The 18312-nt window shown below is 41.4% G+C and overlaps 1 protein-coding gene across 2 annotated transcripts in view; it reads left to right on the top strand.

Annotated features, from left to right (window-relative positions):
• Window positions 1-9932: 9932 nt before the first annotated feature.
• Tmem245 (transmembrane protein 245) overlaps window positions 9933-18312 on the top strand; it is an 88870-nt gene continuing 80490 nt past the window's right edge. For both annotated transcript variants that reach the window (XM_042694986.1, XM_042694995.1), the window contains exon 1: window positions 9933-10532. In XM_042694986.1, the coding sequence (XP_042550920.1) occupies window positions 9960-10532 (573 nt within the window). In that variant the 5' untranslated portion in view covers window positions 9933-9959. The remainder of the gene's footprint in view (window positions 10533-18312) is intronic.

The raw sequence follows: 18312 nt of genomic DNA, 5'->3' as shown, positions 1-18312 counted from the left end.
TAAACAACCTTGCGACAGATTTTTAGAGCCATCTTCAAGATTCATGTCTTTGAGAAATCTACCGGTGGAGAGAGCTTTCATTTCTTCTAGACTTGAGCCAAAATAAGGAAACCATAGATGCTCTGTGATGTTGCCAGTTACTAATGCTTCTAGGGATGTAGGAGAAAGACTCCTCATTGCTGAGAGATTAAATAACATCAAATGGACCGTGGAACTGGTCCACTTCCAAAGTCCAAGTTCAAATTCATGGCTCCACCCAACTACCATTGCCTCTTCAGCTGAGCCTGGCCTGTATATTTCTGTTTCAACTACGGTGGTTGGTTTGGGAGTCAAGATATGAATATGCAGACACTCACATTGTAAATAAGAAAGCAAATATTTTTGTATTTTACTCTATTATGCGTGTAATAGTTAAACTATAAATAAGTTAAAACAAAAGATATCCTTCTGTTAGTAGCAAGCAGGGCAGAAGTTTCCTGTTACTAAATGGAGTATCCTCCCCCATCTCCATTTCAAGGCAAGATATTTTTTTGTGTGGGGGGGTCCAGTCGTGGGGCCTGAACTCTGGGCCTGGGCCCTGTCCCTCAGCTCTTCAGCTCAAGGCTAGCACTCTACCACTTGAGCCACAGTGCTACTTCCAGCTTTTTTCTTTTTGCTTATGTGGTGCTGAGGAATCGAACCCAGGGCCTCAGGCATGCAAGGCAAGCACTCTACCACTGAGTCACCTTCCCTGCCCTCAAGGCAAGATACTGATTTCACTTCTTGCCTCTGCTTTGATGACCAGAGTTACTTATTGATGCCTACCTAGTATGTTCAGTGATTTCTCATTGCCCTTAAGAAAGAATGCAAACTATTTGGTAAGTTCTAGGATCTTCTGCTGCTGCTCTGCCCATTGTTGTGCCCCATACTTGTTCCCTCACACTTGTCATCTGTTCTTTGTGCACAGACTTTATCTCCATTTTGTGCTTTGTGAAAAGGCTACTCATCTTTGAGGTCACAATTGTTTCTTCTTCTCATTCCCTGGACCCAATACTCCTATACCATACAGGGCATTCTCATAATGCTGGTCATACTTAATTATAATTGCCTGTTAACTCCCTAATGCAGGAACCATTTCTTTATACTAATCATTGTAGAACACACTACTCCATAGGAGGGACTCAGCAAACATTTGTGGAATAAATACACATATGCAATTTTATTGGATGGTAAGTTTGGTTCAGAAGCATGTATTTCATATACCTAACTAGACTAGCCAATCTTCCTTATGTTCTTCACCTGTGATCAAATTGTAAACTAATTTTTGTTTCTGGGCTTTTGAGATAGGCTCTTGCCCTGTACCTCAGGTCTGGGAGTCAAAATCTTCTTTCCTCTGCTTCCTGAGGGCTGGGAATATAGATGTTCACTACCAAGCTGGGCGCTATATTCTTTTTACTAAATACTTGGTCTTTTGAAACGTAAGTCAAAGAATCTTTTCTAAAACTATTATTTTGCTTGGCAGTGGACATTAGTTGACATTTTAAGACAATAATCATTGTTTAGAACTAACAATTCACACACTAAGGATACAATTGGCATTTGTAGATCCTTTCAGAAAACTATCAATGATAGATATGCTGAAGTTAAACCTCTCTAGACTTCAATGCCATTCATTCTTACCTAATGTAAGAGAACTTGTACTTTAATCCCTATATTTCTATATTTTCTAATACAGTATATGTCATAGGGGAGCTGCCCAACCAGTGATTTTTGTAAAATGTCTGTGTGGAATAATAATCATGCTAGCTAAGTGTATTTAGTGCTTTCAAGCACTTCATGTGGATTAACTCATTTAATCCTCACAACCATAGGAAGATTCTATTGTTAATCCAGTTTTTACAGATAAAAAACCTGAGGCTAGTCATTTGGCATAAATTGCCACTGTTGACAAGCTCTTTAGAGACTATTTCATCCAATGCACTTACTTTTCAAGGGCACAGTAGTGGCCTAGGAAGGTGATATGATTTCCTACACATCTGTGCACTTTCCTGTGGATTCTTTGAAACATTCATTGAATAGAACCTGCTATAGTAAATTTCTCCCCTTTAGTAATTTACAATGAATAGGAGGATTTCTTACTTGAGGAAAAAGAGAGCCCACTTTACTTTGTATTAACTTTGTTTTGGGCTTAAAAGCATTTTGATTACTTTATCATTTTTTAGTGTTTTAAATAAAGTTTTGGGGTTAAAAAATAATATACAGACTGGGAAGGATTTCAAGAATGAGGTAGTTGAGATAGGGCATGCCTGTAATCCCAATGATTTGGGAGGAAGAGGCAGGAAAATCATGAATTTGAAACCAGCTCAAGCAAAGTTGGTGAGACCCTGTCTCAAAAACAAAATACAAATGAAAGGGATAGGGGCACGGCTCAAGTAGTAGACAAGGTCAAGGCTCTGGGTTCAATTCCTATTAGGAAAGATAAAAGAAACAAAAAGAGAAAGAAAAAGTGAAACATGTATTAGAATTAGGTTATTAAAAAAAAACACTTACTTAAAATCTGGATCTATCCTCTGACTTGGGACCAAATTCCCTTTTATTGTTCCACTCTAATCTGAAAGATAAATGTACAAATATGAGTATAGACAAAATGCAGGAGTTTTATTTGGTTATTTTGGGTTTCTTTGTCCTTCAAGAAATTAAAGTGTCAGATGTGGTGATACAAGCCTGCATCTCAGCTATTTTGGAAGGCAAAGTAGGAGGATCACAGTCCAGGCCAGCTGGGGCAAAAACATGAGACCCCCCCATCCGGAAAACACTAAAGCGGACAGTGCTGGGCTTCAAGTGGTAGACTGCTTCCTTAGCATGACCAAGGCCCTAAGTTCAAACCCCAGTATGGCAAGAAATCAGAAACTTTGAACAACATGGGAAGGACTTCCTTCCCAGGTGGTATTCACTACTATTGCTTTTTTAAAATTATTATTAATTTTAAGTAGTTGTACAAAGGAGTTGTCATTCAACAATGCAATTTATGAATATAATGGATCTTGATCATTGTTATTCCTTTCAACATTCTCACCCCATCACTCTACTACTTCTGTAAGTTTTACTGCCTGTGTTCAGGATTTTGTCTTAAGAGATATTGCTATGATATTATGCCTCATTCTTTGTTCTAGCCTAAGGGTCAGTAAATTTTCTCTGTAAAGGGCCAGATTGTAGATAGTTTTGACTTTGTGATTTGCATGGGCTGAAGTTGTTTCACATTGCCACAGACATACAAAATGAATTTGCATGGTTATGCTCCAACAAAAATTAATCAACACTGAAATGTGAATTTCATGTTATTTTCATATGCTACCGGTATTCCTTTGATGGTTGAAAGCTATTTAAAATTTCAAGACCTATTCTTAGCTTGCAGGCTGAACAAAAACAGGAAGCAAGCCAAGTTTGGCTTAAATAGACTGTGGATTTCCAACAATTGCTGTTGAGCAGGAACATACTAGTCTGTCATTAGCAGTTGTAAATTGTACTGCCAGTAACAAATATCAAAGTTCATGAATAATTTGTTTCTTTAAATTATAGTTGGCTTATTGTTATAAACAAATGGTGTAATGATATTCTTAGGCATTATTTTCCAAAGTTGATATGAAGGAGGCAGCAATAGAGTACAAAGCTGGGTACATTCCACTTTTATTTTGCCTAAGGTACAGTTTTTATAGGCAGCTTTTACTGTTGAGTGGCTGAGGACTTCTGTGTCTTATAGTAATTTGGTTTCCTGTAGAAATTTTTGTATGTTTTACATACAAATGTGCTACACCCACAGGAGAGTTTTACACATGTGTCATGCATCTTAGGTAAAACTGTTGGAAAAACTAATGCATTAGGTGAAGTGCTGAGATATGTGCACTTTGTTGATGTAAAATATCCTTGGTCTCTAAACACAATAGTTATGTTTAGTGAACAGTTCAGCTGTTTCAGTGTGTTCGTATATATTTGTACATACATGAAGGGAGGTGGGTGTGTTATACACAAATGCATACACATACGCTAATAAGCATACACTAAGTCTCTGTTAAGTTTGTTTAAGTTGCTGACCTTTTCCTCTTTTTCTTTTATTTGGGGGGGAGGGTGCCAGTATGGGGCTTGAACTGAGAGTCTTAGTGTTGAGTCACTTTGTTTTTTTGCTCAACGTTGGTGCTCTACTGGAGTTACAGCCCCATTTCTGGCTTTTTGAATGGTTAACTAGAGTTATAACCCCACTTCTGGCTTTTTGATGGTTAAATGGGAGATAAGAGTCTCACAGAATTTCCTCCCCAGGTTGGAAGTATTGCCTGGCACCCAGCAACTCTTGGGTTTTAAAGTATTTAAAAGATCAGAAACAGAAGCCAGACACTGGTGGCTCATACCTGTAATCCTAGCTACTCATGAGGCTAGGATCTGAAGATAGTGGTTCAAAGCTAGCCTGGGGAAAAAAAAAACTTCTTGAGACTTTTTATCTTCCATTAGCCACCAAAAAGCCTGAAGTAGAGGTGTGGCTCAAGTGGTAGAGTGCTAGCCTTGAGCACAAAAGTTCAAGGACAGCACCTGGGCTCAGAGTTCAAGCACCAAGACCAGCACAAACAGTCAATCCCAAGAGTTAAAACATTGTGTGTACTAGGGGCATTCTTACTGTTGAGTTTATAGTCACTTAGTTTGTAGAAAAGATTTCTGGATCTTAAGCCTTGCCTCCTCTATTCAACGTTACATAGGTTGTCAAGAAAGCATAAAGTGTCATCATTGAATTTGATTTTTCTAGGCCATGAGTTAAAAAACAAGACTAGTGTTCACTGAGTAACTGGCATGTTGATGCCACCTGTTGACATTTCATATTTAGGATTCCTTATTCAGTTACCCGATTTGGAAATTATCTAGTTTTAAGTTGGACTTCTCTGCATATTTAATAGCTAACTTGCCTCTCAATTTCTTTTCATGAAAATAGTGGCTAAATTAGTTCAATATTTAATATCTGGGGATAGAACATTTATGTGAATCAAGCTCTTTGGCATTTTTTTTTCACTTATAAAACCCTGCTGCTTTGTTAATGTTTGCAATTTTCTCCTCAATCTTGGCTATCAGGTTGAGTAGCCAATCGTTTGATTCTTCTGGAGAGTAATGAATTCTTGAAGGATATGGGGTACTCAAGTGTGTGTGGCATTCACCCAGGTCACTAGAGTCCTTACTGCTCTATCATCTATAATGTCCCTGGTCACCTGGAAAAGTGGACTCAGCTTCTCCACATGCCTTATCCCTCTGACATGCTGATATGCTGGAATAATCTGGCTCCAGGAGTATTAATATACTTTTATGAGACTGTGTACAAAATGCTATTTTGTAAAAACTATGCCTTTAAATAGACAATGATGGGTAATAATTGTTTTATAATAAATTGTGTATTTAATGCTTAATTGTGATTGATTTTGAGATTATATATAAAATGTATATTTATAAACCCGTCCTGTGAATTTCTACTCTTAAGATGTGTGGTATATCACTAATCAAGACATGAATTTCTATTTATGTAATGTAATTGTAGCAATATTCCTAAATGCTACCTAAATAATTGCTCTGTCCATTTGCCATCATGAATACTTTTATCTTTTGGAGGATTAAGTGATAGTCATCAGAATATATTAACTAGATTTGAACTTTAAAATATAAATTCTTAGTTTGAAATTCTTCCTGTTGATGCAATTAAAATTACTTTATAATTCCTTATTGCTCTGCTCTAGTGCATCTTTGTGTTGTTGTGTTGTTGTTTTTCCTTTGATTTAAATCATTTCATGGTAAAATCTTCCTCAATTCTCCCAGAATCTATAGACCTTCAAGAAGATAATAAGCTGTCTGATGAAAAGGAAAATCATGTTGTTGTATTCAGGTCAAAATCCCTGCAGAGAAGCAATATGCAAAATCAAATTGTGTTTATAGCTTCAATTTAATATCTTAGGACGTAGTAAATGGAGGTCTGTAATCTCATTTCAAGTATATCAGTTGGCTAATTGCATGTAGCTACCTCTACGAGTATCAGTTAGAAGCCTTATTGGTAGCAAAATCATCTTAAGAATAGATGTTAGTTCAGAATCTAGTGAATCATCAAAGAGGTATGGGAAATGTAAAATGTGGTAAAATGTTTCTATTGGGACCAGGTTGTGATTATAGAGTGGTGGGTTATAAAATAAAATAGAAAAAAAGTAAGAAACAGGTACTATTACAGTCTACATTATAGGCCCCAACCCTCACCAAAAATACCTCAAACATTTTGTCCTTGTTTATAATTACAGTAGTTGTCTCTGAAGGTATGTATTTATTGCCAGTCCTGGGTCTTTGACTTTGGGCCTGGGCACTGTCCCTGAGCTTCTTTTTTGCTCAAGGCTAGCACTCTACCACTTGAGCCACAGCTCCACTTCTGGCTTTTTGTGTTTATATGGTACTGAGGAATCAAACCCAGGGCTTCATGCATGCAAAGCAAGCACTCTACCACTAAGCTACATTCCCAGACCTGAAGGTATTTATTTGTGGTATCTTCAGAGATAGCCAAGTTATCAGGCCAAATCCTGGCTCCTGTTGCTCTTGGAGACTTTTTAGGGCTGAGTGCAAGTACAAGGTCTAAGCGACAAGTTTGAACAGGAGAACTGGTGGGGGAGGGGGGGGAAGCTGAGTAATAAGAAAGTCACCTGAATCCAGAAACTTCATTTAATAATTATGTATTGAGGACTTATGTACCAATCCCTGTACTAGACACTACACATAATGCTAAGAAAGACAACTCTTGATTTCTGCTTCAAAGGGGTTTGAAGCCTAGCTGGGGCAGCAGACACATACATCACAGCAGTATCTTGTGCTAAGATGTAATGGTAAGGAAAGACTAATGTTCAGTGCAAAACTAGGGGTCCTCTCTTAGCCAGGGGTAAAGAAGAAAGCAGAAGATGACACTGAAGTTGAGTCCTGAGGAAGAATGTTATGGATGAAATGTTTGGTTCTCTCAATATTCCTGTGGTGATACTCTCTTGTGGTGGCATCTGGAGATGGGGGCCACTAGAAGTAATCAGGTCACAAGAGTGACCAATCCTTTCTCATCTCCATCATGTGAAGACACAGAAGTCTGCCAGCTTTAACAGGAAGAGGACCCTTTCCAGAGCTCAACCATGCTGGCACCCTAGTATCAGACTTCCTAGCCTCTACAACTATCAGCACAAACCAGTGTCTGGGGAAGGATGTCACTCATTCATCTTTTAACTCAGCATACACTCACCACGCTCCTACTCTGTTGCTATGAATGTCTTCTGCTGTACCAGGTACTGGGGACACAAAACTAAAACAATTCCTAGTCTTCATTCTCTAGAATTCTGTGAGGAGATTCAGTACATCATGGACTTGGGCCACAGTATTGTCCACTCACACACTGTGAGCAGAGCCCTTCAGGAACCCAGTCTATGGTAGACCAGGAAAACACTATTCTATGTAGTTTGTAATGTTTCAGCTTTCATTTCTGTTAACAGTTCCATTTCTGTCTAGAAATTTTATCTGACACCTGTCAGATCTATTACTCTGCTCCGAGAAGATTGGGGAATGTTCAATAATTTTGCTTTTCATGGAGACTTGGAAATGAAGTATCATGACTGAGCACTTTTGATTTGTGGACCCAAGGTCCCAACAACTTACCTAACATTAATAGTCTTTGCACATCCTCTTCATTTGCATCCATGGATGTATGCTTTTATTATGTAATCTGAGAACTCTCTTGTTCTAACCAGAGGAGACATCTTTGATTGGAGAAAGATTAAAGGAGAGGGATTGCTCTTTCCTTGGACATTTGTATGGATTTTAAGCCCAGTTCTTAAAGGACAGGATGCTAGACTTAGAAGGAACTGTTTATGAGAGAAGGCATAATACATTGGCTATAAGTAACCTGGTTTGAGCTTGATTGATAAAGAGCACCCATCAATGAGTCAGGGAGAAAGATATCTTTCTGAATTCTGAATAGAACTCAACTCCATTGGCACCCTAAGGATTGATTAGAAATGTAGACAAAGTGACTCAGTAGCTGGCAATCTGCAGTGGTCACTAAACTTAGACTCACTGAGCTCTTGTAGGCAGCAGGTAACATAAATGGTTGGTGGTTGACTCATGTCTCCTAGTACAAGTGAGGCACTCCCATTGGGACCTTCTGGCACTACAAATGACTGAGGACTTTTTGAGGCCTTGTTATATAAATAGTAGCTGAATCAGTAAAAATCAACACTGAAAGCAAATGTGGCCACAATTTGCCAGCAAATCTTAGAAGTCCTAGTGAAACAAGAAGCAGAGCAAGATGTAGGAAAAACAGAAGGGAAAACATTTACCATGTCAAACTCCAGACCATCTTGAAACAGTGACCTGAATCTCTTTGTCTCCAAGACTTGCTAAACAACAGTTTCTTCATCTGAAAACTATACTGTTTACTTCAGAAGATAAACAAAAATTATATGACGACTTGTAGTATTCCCATACACACACATTGAGTACTCAGTAAAGACTTCCACAATTTTAAAAAATAAAATTACCATTGGGATTATTTATGAGTACCAATATTTTTTTCCCCATCAAGAGAAGCAGCAGCATTACCTAGAGCTTTTTTTTTTTTTTTTTAAATTAAGAACTTCTTTTTACAATCACTTGGAGCCAAGGACTTGGATTATTATCATTTTCATGTGACAGGGGGCATTGCTAGCTTATTTATCTGCCATGACCACACCTGGCCTAAAATAAAATAGCAATGTTAAGACTCTGATTTAGGGCTTTGGGAAGAGTTCTGATTTCAACTAATAGTGACAAATCCTTACAAATGGTGATAACAGCTGTACCTTACAGTTCTCTGAAGGGCTCTAAAAAGATACCCAAGAATCCTCTGGCTAGATCAGTTAGGATTAAAGGTGAGTTCAGGGTTTGAACGCTGCCTCTGCCCCTTGGTGGCTGTGTGAACATGACCTGGTGTTTAACCTCGACAGTTTTTGTTTGTAAAGCGAAGCTAACACCTTTGTAAGGTTGTTCTTAGGAGTTGGATACTTAGAACAGAGACTGTTCACTCTGAACCACCCAGTTATCACAACTTAAAATCCTGCCAATATGACAAAATAAAGTAAAATAAAATAAAATTAGCTAGTTGCTTGTAGTTCATGCCTGTCATTGCAGCCATTCGAGAGGTAAAGAATGGGAAGATTCAAGTTTTATGTCAGCCTATGGGGGAAATGCAAGAACCCCCAACACAACCGACAAAGCTGGGCTTAGCGATCTGCACTCAGCTACAGCCAAAGCAGTAAATAGGGGATCACGATCCATGCTGGCCTAGAAATAAATGAGATTCTATTTCAAAAATAATCCAAGCAAAAAGGGCCAGGGATATGGCTCAAGAGGTAGAGAGCCAATCAAGGAAGCACCAAAGTAGAGTCTGAATCCAGACTCTAGTTCTTCCAAAAAAGAAAATGGAATAAAAATGTCCTGCCAAATGCACTAGGACAAACACTTGGACGTGTTTATTGAATCAGTCAACCAGAATCTGGGCATCAGTCTTTTGAAAGTACTCTCCCACGGCACTTCCAATTTGCAGCCTTGGTTTTCGCATGACTGAAAAGTAGTGTCTCTTGAAAGTAGATTCTCTTTTGGGGTCCTGCCCGACGGAAGAAGTTGGTCTTAAAAGGAGAGTATTTAATTAATTTACTTCGGACTCTCGAAAACTTGGGACTTGCGGCGACCAATGGGCGAAGGGAGCCCGGGGGAGGACGGAGCGTGCACTCAGCCTCCTGGGAATTGTAGTTTCTCCGCGGCGTCTCTCGAGCGCTCGGAGGCCAGCCGCAAACTACAAAGCCCATCAGGCAGCGCGGCTCCGCCCGCCTTTCGTCCGCGCGCCTCGAGAGCTCGCCGCACCTCCTCCTCTTGGGGGCGGCGGCGGCCGAGGCGGGAGAGGCGCGATGGCCGACCGAGGCGTCCCCGCTGAAGTGTCCGGCCCTCGGGGTTCTCCGCGGCAGGAAGCCCGGCACCCGCGTGCAGCCGGGCCGGGCAGCGGTGAGACCCCACGCACGGCGGCGCTGGCGCTGCGTTTTGACAAGCCCATCAAGCAGGCCTTCTACAACACGGGGGCCGTGCTGTTCGTGTGCCTGTGCTGCGGCGCGGCGGTGCTCGTGTACTTCATCCTCGAGGCCTTCCTGCGGCCCCTGCTCTGGGCGGTGCTGTGCGGCACCTTCCTGCACCCCTTCAAGAGCTCGCTGACGCGCCTGGGCCGCCACTGGCTGCAGCGCCTGCACCGCGCGCACACGCCCATCGTGCTGGCCGCGCTGCTGCTGCCGCTCTGCTTCGCCGACTACGGCGTGGAGGCCCTGGGCGAGCAGGTGCTGCGCCGCCGCCGCCTGCTGCTGCTGCTGGGCGCGGGCGGCCCGCTGCTCTACGGCCTCTACTGCCTCGGCAGCTACCTGGGCGTGCAGGTGCTGCTGGCGCACGCGGGCGCGCTCATCTGCCGGGGGCTGGACTATTTCAGCAGCCTGTGGGTAAGTGAGCGAGTGAACGGGAGGCGATCCAGACTCCCCGATGGGTACGCCCTGCCCCTCCCCGGCACCCCAAGACCTCTGGGGCAAGTCCGCATCTGGACTGCTGTGAGAGCCCACGTTCTCCTGCCTTCCTGAGAGAGGCAGTGTGATTTGAAGCAGCCCTGCTTGTCCTTAGGGTGGGCCTGTTCCCTGGTTGAGAAGTAGGGTTCCATTCTGTGGGGGAGACAAGTCTTAGGTTTACACCTCTGGTTGGGAAGTTAAAGGGGTGCCCCGGCTACCCACATCTGGGCGGCGGAGTTGGAAGGAATCCTAGTGATTCCAGACCTACTTTGCCTAACTACAGATAAGAGAGGTGACTTCTTACTCCAGGGCAAAGGTTAATTAGGGACAAAAAGAGACTGATTGACCTTAGATTTTTTTTTTTTCCTTTGCTGGTCGAGGCTGCCTCTCAGTTCAGGTCTTTTTTTAGTTTGTGCAGAGCACGGGGTGCTGAGCGGGCCTTTCCCTCAGCACACCCCATTCTTTACCATTCCCTAGGACCTACCCTCCCCCCCCCCCCATGGATTACCAAGGCAGATTGGGTGAAAAAGAGGTAAATCTCTGTGTGATGTTGGGGTTCCTCTTGTTTCTTCTTATAAACTTAGGGAGCTTTTAGTTTTGAAAGGAATTTCAAAGATAACTGAGTAACACATTACCTGGCTCACTCTATCCAGTTTATCCACATATTTACAGTGGATGGCTAAAAGCAAGTGGATATTTAATGCTTAAGAATGTTAAGAATGTTGGTTAAGAAACAGTGCTATTAGGACTGGGGATGTAGCTCAGTGACAAAATGTGCCTAGCATGCATGAAGCTCTAGGTTCAGTGCCCAACACCACACACCAAAAAGTGCTGTCTAAAATTAATTTATTAACCTCTTTCGTCAGTGAGATGTTCAATGTATCTCAACATCTACTAAAGTTTGTTGGTGGATTGATAATTGATTCCAGAACTCCTGTGTTCTCTTGTTTAATCAATAACCACCTTTCAGTTCAAGTTAAAAGTTGATTGTTTTGTTAGGTAATGAGCTTTGTGAGATACTTAAAAAGGGGCTGAAAGCTGGGTGCTGGTGGCTCACACCTGTAAATTCTAGTTACCCAGGAGGCTGAGATCTGAGGATCATGGTTTGAAGCCAGCTGGGTCAGGAAAGTCCATGAGACTTAAAAAAAAAATCTTTATTTTCTTGTTAAGATGCTGTATAGAGGGGGTACAGTTACATGAATAAGGTAATGAGTACATTTCTTGTCGAGCATTCTTACCCCCTCCTTTGTTTTTCTTTTTTTTTTTCTTTTCTTTTTTTTGGGTCTGGTCGTGAGGCCTGAACTCTGGGCCTGGGCGCTGTCCCTCACCTCTTCAGCTCAAGGCTAGAGCTCTACCACTTGAGCCACAGTGCCACTTCCGGCTTTTTTCTTTTTGCTTATGTGGTGCTGAGGAATGGGACCAAGGGCCTCATGCATGCAAGGCAAGCGCTCTACCACTGAGCCACCTTCCCCCCTCCTTTGTTTTTCTACTATCCCTTCCATCTTCCACCTCCCTCCATCCCCCCCAATGTTGTAAAGTTCATTTCCAACATAGTGGCTTGTATCATTGTTGTAGTCATCCTGTGTCCTTTTTTAAGCATTTTGTTATTCCCATTCCCCCACCAAATTGGATAAATGTATATACAAGATGCAGGGTACCAAGATCAAATACAGTGACAACAGGGATATACCATAGGAGGAAGAACATACATAAGAAACAAACAAAAATCACATAGTACATTAATGATAACAACAAAGAAAAACCTCATTTCCATATCTTGGGGTTCATTTTGCTTAGCATCATCTTATATGGTCATACGTACATAGATTTTGAGCTTTTCTGCTCATCTGATAAGATTATCTGAGACATATACTAATTATTACAAATAAGTGAAACCACGGGACCTATATTCCTTTGGGTCTGGCTTACTTAATATAATTTTTTCCAAGTCTGAAGAAGAAGTAAAAATGGCTAATAGACACATGAAGAAATGCTCAACTTCTCTAGCCATAAAAGAAATGCAAATCAAAACAACATTGAGATTCTACTTCAACCCAGTTAGAATGGCTATCTATATTCGAGAATTTAATAACAACAGATGCTGGAGTGGATGTGGCCAAAAGGGAACCCTACTGCACTGTTGGTGCGAGTGTAACTTGTTCAACCAGTCTGGAAAATTATGGAGGTTCTTCCAAAGACTACACTTAGAGCTCCTCGCACTTCTGGACATTTACCCAAATGATCACACTAAAGCTACCAGCACAACTATGTTTAAAGCAGCCTTATTCACTTTAGCTAAGATATGGAACCAACCCGATGCCCCTCAGTAGATGAATGGATCAAGAAAATGTGACATATATCTCTGTCAGTCAGTCTGTCTGTCTGTCTGTCTGTCTGTCTGTCTGTCTGTCTGTCTATCTATCTATCATGGAATTCTATGCCTCCATCAGAAAGAATGACACCTCCCCATTTTGTTAGGAAATGGAAAGACTTCCATGAGGCTCTTATCGCCAATAAATCACAGAGAAAGACTTCCATGAGGCTCTTATTGCCAATAAATCACAGAGAAAGCCGGAAATGGAGCTGTGGCTCAAATGGTAGTGCTAAAGACACTCGGGTAGCTGCAAGCCCTGAGTTCAAGCCCCAGGACTAGCAAAAAAAAAAAAACCGTGGGGGCCAAGAAGAGAGATGCAATATCTGTCTTCAAAGTCTATATAACCATAAGTGACTTGTTTTGGGTGCTGGGCATTGAACCCAGAGCTGCTTGCTAAGCCTGTTCTCCAATGTGGATTTATGCCCCCAACCTGAGACATGAGCATATTCTAGTGGAGCTGATGGTCACGTAGGTAATGTTCATTACTCACCAGTTAGCCCTCTGGGCTCTGTGAATGTGACTGCCCTAGAGTCCCATGGCTGTGGTTCACTCTTTTTTTAAAAAAAATCTGTGAAGAGATCAAGCCTAAGGGCTTCCTGGCTATTGGGCAAGTGCTCTAGAACCTCTGAGCCATTCCTCCTGCCCTACAGTTCATTTTAATGGAGCCTACTTCACCTACTTCAGTGCTCTTTTACCTCATTACACAACTTTTTTTTTTAGTTAAGTAGAGTGAAGGCAGATCACCACACACTGTTAAGAAATGTGGTTTGAGCAAGACTGCCATGGCTGACGCCTGTAATCCTAACTACTCAGAGGGCTGAGATCTGAGGGTCTCTGGTAGAAACCAGCCTGGGCAGGAAACTGTGAGACACCTCCAGATAACCACCAAAAAGCAGGAAAGAGGAGCTGTGGCTCAAGTAGTAAGAGTGCCACCCTTGAGAGAAAAAGCTAAAGGACTATGCACAGGCCTAGGGTTCAAGCCCCACGACTGGCACAAATAAAAAAGCATAGACAAAAGAGAAGAGTATGGCTTTACAATAAAATAAAATGGCATATCCTTCAGAAATTCAGTCTAGTCAATGTCAAAGACAGACTTGCAGATTCTGCTAAGATTCTGACAGTTGATACTACTCATACTGTAGGAAATTTAAAATGAAAGACCTGCCATTAATGAATAGCATGTTTAGCTGCAGTAAGAAGTTGAGTGCAAAGTTAAATTGGCCATGCTTAGGGGAGATGAGGGATTTCTGCTTGTCCCTCACAGATACTCAGTAGAAAGTAAGTGAATATGTGGGAAAAAGTATCTGTAGCTTAGTGTACGTAGTGTTGAATATCTTTTTATTGAAGATAAACTTTCAGATTTACATTTATGTGCTTAGATTGTGGATGATGAGTGGAAGAGCCAAAATTGATTAGATTGGGGGTTGGATTGAGAAAATCAAGCCAATTAATGAAATTTATTTTTGGTACTGGTGAGAATTGAACCTAGGGCCTTATGCATGCTAACTAAACATGTACTCTACCTCTGAGCTGCATCCCCCAGTGAATGATTTTAGAAGGGCTTGTAACTTCGCCCTTTGCCCACAGTGATGGGGACAAAGGAGAAGAGAAGGGAATTAAAATACAACAAACTATTATAAAAAGAGATGGTATGAATTAGAAGTGAACAGGATAGTCCTAGAAGGACTGAATTTTGAAAGTGTAGCTTGAGAAGCAAGTGTTGAGTTTTGCTGGAGCAGTTGAGTGGGTATGGTGTGCTTAGGAAACTTGGGAGTTTTCAGCCAGACTTGCTGATGAAGGCCTGACTTCACTGGGTCTTTTATCTCATCATCTACAGCATTTAGCTTGTGAACCCAAGCAGGGCTCCCTGGCCACAAAACAATGGTCTTTTAAAATTTATTTTTGTTTGTAGAGACGGGATCTCACACTGTAGCTCAAGCCTCAACTGTGTGATCCTCCTATATTAACCACCTGAGCGCTGAGATTATAAGTATGTGCCTCTGTGCCTGGCTAGAGCAGTATGGTGTGTTAAACTTTCTAGATAACTCGTAAATGTGATCCTGCTGCTGAAGTGCCTTGTAGAGGAGAAATGAAGAGGGAAAAGTTACATTTAATTAAACCAGCAGTTTGGTGAAGGGACAATTCATTTAAAACCTAAGTTTTGAACATGTGCTAGGCACTGGACAAGGTACCAACACAGATGCACTTTTATTTTCAAGCAGTCTTTTGGAGTAAGAAGAAGGGCTTTCCTATCTGAGAAAACTAATTTAGTGACCTGTTCATGCTGTTGCTAAGTAGTATTCACTATCAGCAGGTAAAGTTCTGCTTTCAGGAGAGCTCTGTGGTAACTTTTGATGAATTTAAAATGTCTCTCCAACCTATGTGTGCCAAAGAGTTTAGTGTAATTTTTTAAAAATTAAAATTGTATATATTGATTTTAGTAATCAGAAGAAAATGTAAAAGAATGTTAGGATTAGATGAACCACAGTGTTCCCCCTGGATTTTACTTATCTAGAAACCGTAGGCATTTTGGTCTCTCCTTTATATATGCAGAGCCCCATTCAGTTTTACTGTACCTGAGTTTTCCTTTGTTACCTCTTACCTCTCAGATTTGGTCTGCTTTATCTCTCTTTGGATTACTTCAGCTTGACTTCACTATTCTACTTCTAAATGAAAGGCTAATCCTTTGTGGTATAATTCTATTCCAACAGTTTCAAATGAATGAGAATATTTTCTTGTCTTAGTAATTAGTGAAGTCTGTGGCCTAAACCTGAGGTACGAAGTTGTACAAGAAACTTCTGAAAAGCTGACATCCTCTTTTACTATCTTCTTCTGATTCCCCCACCCCTTAGTTCAGATGTGTTAGAAAAATTGAAAACCACTTACAGTTTTTGTAGTAGTGATGGTTTTGTTTTCTCCTTGGTCTCTGATCCGTTGCTGCTACCCTTATAAAGAAACTTGAGGTAGAAAGAACAGTGGCTTAAAAGATCAAAGATCTTAAGTTAGAAACTTGGTCGTGGGCTGGGAAGGTGGCTCAGTGGTAGAGCGCTTGCCTTGCATGCCTCTGAGGCCCTGGGTTCGATTCCTCAGCACCACATAAGCAAAAAGAAAAAAGCTGGAAGTGGCTCTGTGACTCAAGTGGTAGAGCGCTAGCCTTGAGCTGAAGAGCTCAGGGACAGCCCCCAGGCCCAGAGTTCAGGCCCCATGACCAGAACCAAAAAAAAAAAAAAAAAAAAGAAACTTGGTCGTGATCTGGAACAGATTGGAGCCCTACTCTACCACTCCACCCAGCTGTATAAAGTGAGGGTTGATTTGGGTGATTTTCCTGCTTACAGATCGTGAGAAGCCATTAAGAAATTCATGCTGGGCCGCCTTTGGCCTACTTCATTCCACTTTTAAACCCTTGGGTTTGTTGCTTATTATCTGGAGGCAGTGAAGAGGAGGTTTCCTGAGATTAGTTCTTCTACTTAAAAATTCTTGACTAACTTGCCATATGATAAAAACTGTTTCCAAATTAAAATGAAGCTCTTTTAAAGGATAACCAAATACTTGAAATAATTGCTATGTCTAGCAATGATTTGTTCTTCATAACTTGGGAGTAAGTCTGTATTATTCTTTGAAAGAAAAAAAAGTATTCTGCAAAAATACACAACCAAAGCAAGATGTCTAGATGACAGTCTGCTAACATTTTATGTATGTAGTAATATCAGACCAGGAAAGTAGATCAGGTGGTTTAACATATTGAATGAAAGGAAAATGTGATCATCCACTTGCCATATGTGGAGTGCTTAATAAATTATGCCAAATTTCAGTAGTCTTGTGTAGTGTCTAGCTTATTGTATTCTAAAATGACTGGAGAGTATCCATTTTGGAAAGAACACATTGTATTTTAAGTACTTGAATTAGGGAAAGTATGCTCTCTTACCTAACAGTAGCTCCGTGATTTATGCCTGGAAAAAATTGACTCATGAGCAGTTTTGCTAGGATTGATTGATTTACCTCAGGATTCTTTTTTAGGGAAGGCTTAAGAGTAAAATGAGTTTGCTGGGCATGGTGGTACTTGCCTGTAATCATCGCACTCTGGAGGCAGAAGCTAGAGCATTGCAAGTTTGAGACCAGCTTGCCTACATAGGTGAATTTAAGACCCTGTCTCAAAACAGATCTCTTAAGTGGTCTGAGAGTAGAAATTGCCCATGGGGCTAGGGGTGTAGATCAGTGATCGAGCCCTTGCCTACTAGGTGTGAGGTCTTGGGTGCTAGAGAGCACCAAACACAAAAAAAATGCTCATAAAACAAAATGGCAGGGCTGGGAAGGTGGCTCAGTGGTAGAGTGCTTGCCTTGCATGTATGAGGCCCTGGGTTCGATTCCTCAGCACCACATAAGCAAAAAAAGAAAAAAGCCGGAAGTGGGCTGTGGATCAAGTGGTAAAGCACTAGCCTTGAGCTGAAGAGCTGAGGGATAGCGCCCAGGCCCAGAGTTAAGGCCCCATGACTGGAACCAAAAAAAAAAAAAAACGAAAAACGAAACAAAATGGCGTATTGAACGTGAATGCACAAATACTTACTTTCACTTGAGTTATCTTAAAAAGTAGTGCTTTAAAAGCTGACACAAGGGGCTGGGAAGGTGGCTCAGTGGTAGAGCGCTTGCCTTGCATGCCTGAGGCCCTGGATTCGATTCCTCAGCACCACATAAGCAAAAAGAAAAAAAAGCCGCAAGTGACGCTGTGGCTCAAGTGGTAGAGCGCTAGCCTTGAGCTGAAGAGCTGAGGGACAGCGCCCAGGCCCAGAGTTCAGGCCCCACGACTGGATTCCCCCCCCCCCAAAAAAAAATAAAAACTGACACAAGTAAAACGTGTGTTACATGAAACAGTGGAACATTGAAACTTACATGATGAATGTCCCTTATCACTGGCTATTCTTGTTGCACAGATGTTACTGTAGTTGATGGTTTGGTGTATGGCTTTTTGAATTTATTTCTAATCCTATGTGAACCTTTAAAATAAATGTTTTTTGTGTTTTTTTTTTTTTTTAAACTAAAATGGGGGGCTGGGAAGGTGGCTCAGTGGTAGAGCGCTAGCCTTGAGCTGAAGAGCTGAGGGACAGTGCCCAGGCCCAGAGTTCAGGCCCCACGACCGGACCAAAAAAAAAAACAAACTAAAATGGATACCCACTGGTACTCAGTAGACACTGTGTTGAAAATGAACTATACAACTTACGGGAGGAGAAAACTAGGGGAGAGGGAAGGAAGGGGTGACGTTGTCCCAAAAGAAATTTACTTGTTATATGACTTAAGAAACACCCCTCTGGGGCTGGGAAGTTGGCTCAGTGGTAGACTGCTTGCCTTGCA

Source organism: Dipodomys spectabilis, unplaced genomic scaffold (genome assembly GCF_019054845.1).
Source record: "Dipodomys spectabilis isolate Male_0828 unplaced genomic scaffold, ASM1905484v1 ptg000006l, whole genome shotgun sequence".
In the NCBI taxonomy this organism is placed as follows: domain Eukaryota; kingdom Metazoa; phylum Chordata; class Mammalia; order Rodentia; family Heteromyidae; genus Dipodomys; species Dipodomys spectabilis.
This window is presented reverse-complemented; position numbering and strand designations above follow the sequence as displayed.